Below are 8,845 nucleotides of genomic sequence, written 5' to 3' on the forward strand. Positions count from 1 at the left end.
TTGCGTGCCGCAGTGGGCGCTGTTGTGGGAGAAACTTAGTTCTCATGTCAACGAAAGAAGAAGTCAGATAAGAAACATGGCGGCCCGCACACGCCTGCCCTTGCTCTTCCCTAAAAACCTGCCTTCATTTAGGAACCAAAGGCTTGCACACACAGAGGCGGCCGTCAAGGAGCCCGCGTATCCGCCCATCATCCCCTCTCTCACGGCTAAAAGCAAATCTGCCCGGGGGAGACAGGTTGACGAGCAGGTACAGAAGATATGTGCCTCTCCAGTGGAGGAGAAGATCTCCCTCATCACTCGCATCCAGCGGATGAAATTTGTGGTTTACCCTCAGACTTTTGCAAGGAACGCGGACACATGGTACCAGCACTTCACCAAGACCGCATATATCCCAGGCCTGCCCGAGAAATACACCCTGAGCCCGGAGAGGGAGACCGGGGGAGAGGAGGAGCAGCCGGCCGCTGCTCAGACCACAGTGCCGGGGGTTGGACATGATGGGTTCACGGAGATCCGCTCCTTGGTCACTCGTGTGATTTTACAGGAGCACTGGCAATTGAGGAACCGCGCACCTTTCCTGTACAGAAAGCAGGAGCAGACGGTTGGACCTTTTCTGAGAAACCTGGTGACTGGACTCACATTCAGTCTGGCCAAATACAACCCACTGTTCCTCTCGTCCAGTCTGGGTAGGCTACGGATCATTGTTGTGGCACCAGTCAAACTTTGGAGAGTTCCTCTGCTTTAGCATCCACTTTAAACTATATTTGTGGCAACACTGTGAATGTGGCTAGTTTCATATGTGGACCAGTAAACAAAGTTGTATTCTAATCTTTACTAAGCAATTTTAGCAGGTTGTTATGAACACCTTCACCAATAATGTGACATGCTTGCTACTTTCTTGGTGAACATATTAACTCACTAAAGTTAGCTGGGAGCTGTAGTAATTAGTGTATCATGGGAACATTGCATGGCATCAACCAGCAGTGCCAAACATTTTCTAGTGCAATCTTCTCAAACGCTCTCAGAAACTTTTGTATGCCCTGGTGGCTTGTGTTCTAATTTGTACTGCACCTCACCAAAGGTACTGCGTAAAGCTTACAAATACATATACAGTACATCTTTAACAAGGTGTTATTTAATTTGTTTTAATACTATTGCTGATACAATATGTTACCTGACTTTGGAACTGATACAATATCTAAAGTTGAGCAGTAAAAATATGTTTTTTCATTCAACAAAAAAGCCACACAAACTGCTGAGAAATTACAAACACAAGTGAAATACATTCTTAGCTAACAGGGGAAAATGTATCATTTGAATATAAGAGAAAACCTATGAAGTTAACAATGATGTAGAACTGAACAGATATATAAATATTACAAAAGTTCAAATGAGGACAACACATAGACCATAGATCCTACCTGGTATCTAGTTCTAGATTAAAATAGCAATATCATTGTGCATTCTTACCTTTTTTAATTTTCCACAGACACAGTGTTTTGAGTCATATTTTCGGTGTTTCTCCGTCAGATATTGATCCCAATGTACATTTCTACTGGAGAAGGGGACAGACAATCATCCCAAAGGGACATCGAAGAGGTCGGCAAGAGCCAACCAGATTCCAGATCGATGACCGGCCAAATAGTCAGATCAGGATAACTGAACAACTGCCCCAGGTACACATCATTCTCACATTATCAAATGTATGTTATACAAAATCTGTCAATATTGAATTGTCATGAATCAAACTAGAGCAAGGTTTTCTACCAGTGTCACATCATAATAACATATAAATAACAGCTAATTTTCATTTCTCTTAGTTCATCTCGCTGGAGGACTCTTATGCTGCTGAAGTTCAAGAGGTCACTTTGTCTCCCAGCGTCATGCCTCTCTTCAGAAGGCAGTACGACAACAACATGTTTACAGGTAACACGAGAGCAGTCACATCCAACGTTTCTCACTTCTTCATGATGTGATTTCAGAGTAGCCAAAAGAACAAATGATGAGTGTATGTTTGTTACATTTTGTTGTATAAGTAAAATTCTCATTATTCAGTGACTTCTGGTGCCACTAGGGGGCCCAAACTTGCAGCTGTTCAGTCAACAAAAATGTGTGGGTCATTTATTCCAAAGAGATGGTTGTTTTTGGAGATGTCAAATTTGGAGGAAAAAAACCTTAATCAGCTTATTCTACCCACTGACTAGCTGTAACTATTACACATTTTCAATTGTTCTTACAATGGACCTAAACCTAGATCAACTAATTGTTGCATCTCTGACAAATAAATTCCAAATTCTGTTTCATACAACAGCGGTCATGATTAAGTCGCAAATATGGATGGAGAATTACAAAACAATTATAAAATGATCATCCTGGAGAAAAATATAGAAGCCTATAGTGTTTTTTCTTAACCCTTTCTCTGCAAGCTGTGCTCTGTTTACATTAAACTCGTCCTCTGGTTCTCATCAACAGGGGCGAAGTTACCGGACCCGGCCTGCTACGGTCACACTCAGTTCCACCTGGTGCCGGATCGCTACCACAGAGACAGGATGGCCCGGCTGCAGCAGTCCGATCAGGTGGAGGTCTTCCTCCGAGCCAACGCACTCACCAGCCTCTTCGCCTGGACCGGAGCTCAGGCCATGTACCAGGGTGAGTAATAGGGGTGGTAGAAATAATCGATACAGCATAGTATTGCGATATTTGCGTGGCAATATTGTATCGATACACGGACGCCAAGTATCAATATTTTATTATATAAGCTATTCATATTGCAAATCCAAATTAGCTTGGCAAAGCTACCATCAAATACTGAGCGAGCTAAGAAAATAATTCCATCATCACCTACTTCATGTGACCTGCGTCCGTACAGCGTTGTGGAAAACGAAGGCTTTTGTCACATGTTAAAGACACTGGAACCCAATATATCATGCTATCATATCAATATATATGCGCAATATATTGCAGTATATCGTATCGCTATACTTAGCATATCGTAGATCGCAATACTATCGTATCGTGAGGAGCCTGATGATTCCTACCCCTAGTGAGTAACACAGGGACAGACATCAGATAACAATACCATTTATATTTTTAATGATTCTAGATTAGTTTATTCTTCTATTGTATATGAGTGCAGAATCCCAACTCTATTCTTCATGTATCATGGAGACTATAGTAAGTCTTTGGGACATGTGTTAGGAAAGAACATCTAGTAAACCCAAAGGTGCTTTTTCACATTTAGTATACATTTCCTTTGGTAGTAACAACAATTGTTCTCAAATATCAGTCCATTGAGATGTAGCAGTGGTCGAATCACCCTGACACAGTTTGCATTAAAGTCTCTGTTAAGTGGATTATGATTTAATTGAAGAAATGATATGATACTTCCCCCTCACCTCTGTAGGTTTCTGGAACCACGAGGACGTCACCAGGCCTTTCGTGTCCCAGGCTGTGATCACAGACGGGAAGTTCTTCTCCTTCTTCTGCTACCAGCTCAACACAGTGGCCCTCTCTGTGGAGACGGACGCCAACAACCCCAGAAAGAACCTCCTGTGGGGCACCGAGAGCCTGCGGCTGTACGACAGCGTGCAGGACGGAGAGGTGGTGGGTCTGAACGACGACGTCCTCAAGCTTCTGGTTCAGTTCCTCATGAACAAGCAGTAGACGTTCTCCAGGTTTCTGTGTTGTAACATCTCTTTAGGGAGATTGTATAAATGTGGAAGGTTTTGCTAGAAATCGGGAGGAAAACCCCAACATGGCGGAAATTAGTGTTTAAAATGAAACATTGAAAAAAGCAGCTTTCTTTAACAGCCATCTGAGTATGAACAAAGGGATGAAAAACACTGTACACACATCAGAGTATTATAATGGTGCAGACTGTATTTATGAAAAAAATCAAATAAAAACAAAAACATGCTTTTCAAAATAACCCTTGTGTTTGTCAGGGCTTACAACAACATTTTTAGCATTTATAGGCATCTTTTAACTTGTATTCCAACTTCCCTTTCAAAGAGTACTGCATGGAATTAGCATTATACTACTTGACTAAAGGAAGACCATACAACTGATGCATATATCCTCTTTTATTCCATATATCCTTTCTTCTTCTCCATCATAAGGATTTATACAACTTCTTTTCACATGTGCAGTAGTTCTGTACAAGCAGACTTTGAGGTTTCTCTTTAGAAACAGTCTCCAGCTACACAAAGGCGTTCTTAGTTATTCCAGGCAGTGACTTGGTAGTTTTCATTTGCGTGTTCACATATAGTATACATATACACCTTTAAGGTTAAATGCAGGCTGATCACTCGGACCACCTTCTGATACATCAACATGAAACACACAAGCATCTGATTCTGCATATGTGAGGATTGATACACATGTTATTAAAGCTAATAAACATCATTTTGGGAAAACCTAAAGGTATGAAACAAGGAAAGATAAACAAAAAGACAGAAGCACAATATGAATGAAAGTGCTGGTGAAGAGTGTAAGGCACTGCTCACGAACCATTACTCATGAATAAAAAGTAAAGGGGAGTTGAGGTTTCACTTGCCAGAAAGAAAAAAAATGTTTGAGAGGTGTCAAAGAAATAGCGATGTGTTTGAGTTTTTCCACAGGAAGTGGGTGAATACAGGGCAAGAAGGTAAATGCTCTTTTAGCTGCCATGACAGCACAGTTAGATTAGAATAGAAAACACATGTTCCAGTGAGATAAGAGTGAACATTAGACCTAAAAGAGGCTACTTGTGAACATGTTATTGCACTTTGTTTGGTGAACACAAAATAGTTGCTGAGATATTGCTTTTTAAAGTATATCATTCACATTTGAATATAAGCAAATTAGTTTTAAAGAAGCTTGGATCTTTTTGGATTTCAAGTCTTTACACTTTTCTTTGTCTCATCGAAGAACTTTCCCCTGGTCCATTACTTTCTCCTTGAGTCCTGATAAGGAAGAAAAACATTCACGTCATAAAAATTCACAAATATATACATACAACTTAAAAAAGGTTTAAAAACTGCACCACTCCCTTAGTACTCACACTGTATTTGTTTGGTCTGTAGTCCCATACTCCGCTGAGAATAAAGCAGAATATTTAAATATGAAACACAACATACGATACACATAAAGGTGAAGAGGCGTGTCTGTTTCTGTCTGATTACCTGCTGTGCTGTTTTTCTTAGACTGGCTTTTCTCGTAGAGCAGAATGATGGTGACCAGGACGATCACCGCGATCACTATGACGACGAAGGGCTTCAGAGGCTCATAGAAGCTGATGACCTTCAGCGGTAACAGTGGGAAATGGAAAAATACTCGATTACAAGAAAAAGTAAAACACTTTAAGTAGAGACGTATTGCAGGCAAAATGTACTTTAGCTATACAAAGTTAAATGTGAATTGTACATTTTTAGATAATTAGTTTTAACTTCTTCATTAGTTAATTTACGTGGTGTTTCGCAACAAGCTCCTACCCACAAGTCACAGGATAAATCTGGGCTGTATTGAAATGTTTAATGGGGTAGAAGAGAAGAAAAAACGTCTTCGATCTTTTTGTACAAATGATGGAAAGTCCTTGGGTCTCAAACTTAACGTTAAAATGAAACCTGCTGAGAAGAGGTCATGTGGACAGTGCATTTGTCTCAACCTTTATGGCTTGTGACCAAACACCACTAGTTAAGCACAGTATTTGAGTAAATGCACTTATACTGTCCACATCTGACCTTCAGCTCTACGTGGCTCATGCTGGTGCTGATGGCGTACACCGCCCCGCAGAAATACAAGCCTGCGTCGGCCTCCACCAGGCTGGACACCACTAGTTTGGTGTTCCTTTCTTCATTTTTGATTTCATATCGAAGAGGCTCTTCAGCTACAATAATCTGCTCCTGGAACGATAAAGAATGTGAAACGGGTCAGTGGCCATTTATATATATTATTTACATTACATTTTAATGTATTGATTTTCTTTAACTGTGAGAAACAAAAATAAAACATCTGAGTTTGTTTTTGAAAGATTTGTTTTGGGCCACCGGTAAGGCACCGGTGGCCCAAAACATATCTTTCAAAAACAAACTCTTTATTGAAGAGACAGGAACAAAGCTACATTGCTACATTGAGTTTTTGTAACTGAAAATACTTTAAACAAAGTCAATATTCTGAATATTATTACAGATTTACTTTAATCCATAGACACCTGCACACGTGTTTTCAATTTGCCTGATTAGACACATCTTGAGAACAGTTAAAGAAGAGGTCTAATCACCTGTGTGTACAATATGAGTGTGTAGGGCTGTACCGTGCAGATGGCATTATTCAATCTTTATTTAAACACTAAAATGTATGGTAAAAGGTGTCAATTCAAATGTCACAATTGGCCTAATCTCATTCTAAGCCACAGCTCTGTGCAGCTCACCCACCTTGTCTGTACCGTTCGCTTTGTACCAGTACCAGGTGCTGGGCTCTGGTTTGGTCTCCTCCATTTTGCATGTGATCACCGCAAAGTCCCCCAAATAGCTGACTATCGGCTTGTCTCGCACGTCCCCGATCTGTGGAGCTGTGGGGACAACAGGGGGCAAGAGCATGGTAAAAACACAGCTTGTTGTACCATTCAAACAGACTTACTCAGAGTAGTTATTGATATTCATTATAATGAAACAACAGGGACTTGCTGATACATTTGCAATGCATACAAATGTGATTAATATAACTAAATAATTAGATTTGTACCTGCCAAAACAAAGTCTATTTTGGCTTTACTTCCAAACTCGCATGTGTAATTTCCAAGGTCTTCTTCATTGACAATGCTGAACCTGTAAGCAAACATATATACAAACCATATTATGTTACATTTAGGACAAGTGATTTTGGGGTCAAACCTGACTCTTACGCAACACATTAATATGATGACAGGCCCTTGTAAAAGAGATCGTTGATCTCAATGGGATTTTTTACCTGGATAAATAAAGGCGAAGAAGAAGAATTTTTAAATGTGAGTGGTAGGCATTTAATGTGTTTTACTTTCAGGTAAATTAAAGTACTTTTTTCTATTGAAATAAGGTAGTTATAGAAAACAGCAACATATGTCTTGTTATTAAAATTGTACATTAGACTGAAATAAAAACTAAAACAAAGTCATTTTCTCTAGCTGCTGTATATTAAAAAAATATATTTTCTAGAAATTCTAACAATGTATGCACATTATTGACTATTTTTGTAAATGATGATGTAAAAATGCATAAACGTGAGTAGATTGAGGCATCTACCTATCAAAAGAGACAAATTAGTTTAGGAAACAGTTCAAATTACTTGAGCTAATGAATGAAATAGTTGCCATGTGAAGTACTTACACTCGTTTGAGATTATACTGATCGTTCTCCATCGGCACTGTTTGATTGCTGTTCTTTACCTCCTCGCCATCTTTCCTCCAGAGCCCTGTTATGTTTGCCAGTCTGTCCTGGTTACCTGCCCAGGTGCACTCCAGAGTCATATTCACAGGGTTCAACAGCTCCACCTTCTCTGTGTGGCTCTCACCTGCGTGGAGCACATGCACAACGAAAATTCATAATTAACAAACATTCACAATAACCTAAAAAAAACACTTATCCCTGCCATCATAGGCTACAATTGAAAAATAGGGACCTTTAAGAGCAACGCTCCTGACATCTGTTGGCAGTTGATCGATAGGAATCAGCGGTGGGGGCGTAGGGCCAGGTGTCTCTGAAAGGAAAACAGGCAATTATATAAAACACACAAAATGAACATCTAAATCTATCTGTACTGGCTTTTAAAAAAGTAAAATTGAAGTTGTCTTTAAGTAATTACTTGGTGGTTATGAGCTATGTGTTTAGCTGGCCCCACCCCCATCAATAGAAAGCCCAGGAGTTTTTTTTTTACATAGAGCAAAATGAAACTGCATGCATGATGTTAAATATTAAATAAAATACGGGTCTTTAGACAACTTGACAATAAGTGTCCCCTTCAAAGTGTTGTTGTTAAGTCTTTATTTGGAGGACTATCTATCTATCTATCTATCTATCTATCTATCTATCTATCTATCTATCTATCTATCTATCTGTCTGTCTGTCTGTCTGTCTGTCTGTCTGTCTGTCTGTCTGTATAAATAGAAATAAACTGCTTTTAATTTCTTGAGGCCTGTGGAAATGAACAAATAACAAAGTTTCCATTCAACCCGATTATTTTTCTTTTTTTAAGTTATTTATTTCAAAGTATCAAAGCTATACAAAAAAAAACTACAAAAACGACTCTTGAGCTATTACATTAAGGAAAACTGGTTCCAACCAAATGCAAATGTATGTTGAGTAAAACACAATACATTGAATATTCAGTAACATGAGAATCCCTGTCATATCCCTGATCACAGTATACAATTATTTCAAATCAATATTTTTTTTAAATCCTTGAATAATAATAATATATATATTTTTATTATGGAGTTTGGGATGTGATCATGGCTGTCTCAGACTATCACATAAAAAAAAAACAGACATTGAATATCAGGAATTTCCAGACAGTTGTACATGATATTGTGGAAGATATGTGACGTCTTCTTCTACTCCTCACAAGGTTACAGACCATTTAGAGGGGGAGAGGCAGAACAAGGTTTTAACACAACCCCACACATTCGATAATAAACCCAAATGGTTATTTACTTGTATTGATGTGTCTGCAGGAGACGAGAAGCAGGAGGATCTGCAAAGAGAGCTGCTTCCAGGAGGCTGACATGATTGTTATCCCACTGTGCAGGTTTCTCCTCGCCTCTCTCTGCCTGCTGCATCGCCTCAGAACCACCTCCCCTCCTCCTCCTACCCCCCCCCCCCCCCCCCCTCCTCCT

General features: G+C 39.6%; 2 protein-coding genes across 2 annotated transcripts; one reads left to right on the plus strand and one right to left on the minus strand.

Annotated features, from left to right (window-relative positions):
• Positions 1 to 18: 18 nt before the first annotated feature.
• On the plus strand, positions 19 to 3,925 carry mrps30 (mitochondrial ribosomal protein S30). Its single transcript, XM_034091784.2, has 5 exons — positions 19 to 683; positions 1,528 to 1,673; positions 1,818 to 1,923; positions 2,470 to 2,646; positions 3,401 to 3,925. Exons 1-5 carry the CDS (start codon positions 77 to 79, stop codon positions 3,658 to 3,660), a joined length of 1,296 nt encoding a protein of 431 aa, XP_033947675.1. The 5' UTR covers positions 19 to 76; the 3' UTR covers positions 3,661 to 3,925.
• Positions 3,926 to 4,064: 139 nt separating this feature from the next.
• emb (embigin) lies at positions 4,065 to 8,787 on the minus strand. Its single transcript, XM_034091785.2, has 9 exons — positions 8,664 to 8,787; positions 7,633 to 7,710; positions 7,341 to 7,524; positions 6,721 to 6,803; positions 6,411 to 6,547; positions 5,718 to 5,879; positions 5,160 to 5,277; positions 5,039 to 5,072; positions 4,065 to 4,940 (listed from the first exon to the last, which is right to left on the minus strand). The coding sequence occupies exons 1-9, from the start codon at positions 8,734 to 8,736 to the stop codon at positions 4,880 to 4,882; spliced, it is 930 nt and encodes a 309-aa protein (XP_033947676.1). The 5' UTR covers positions 8,737 to 8,787; the 3' UTR covers positions 4,065 to 4,879.
• Between the last annotated feature and the right edge of the window lie 58 nt (positions 8,788 to 8,845).

This window comes from Pseudochaenichthys georgianus, chromosome 9, assembly GCF_902827115.2.
Source record: "Pseudochaenichthys georgianus chromosome 9, fPseGeo1.2, whole genome shotgun sequence".
Lineage (NCBI taxonomy): Eukaryota > Metazoa > Chordata > Actinopteri > Perciformes > Channichthyidae > Pseudochaenichthys > Pseudochaenichthys georgianus.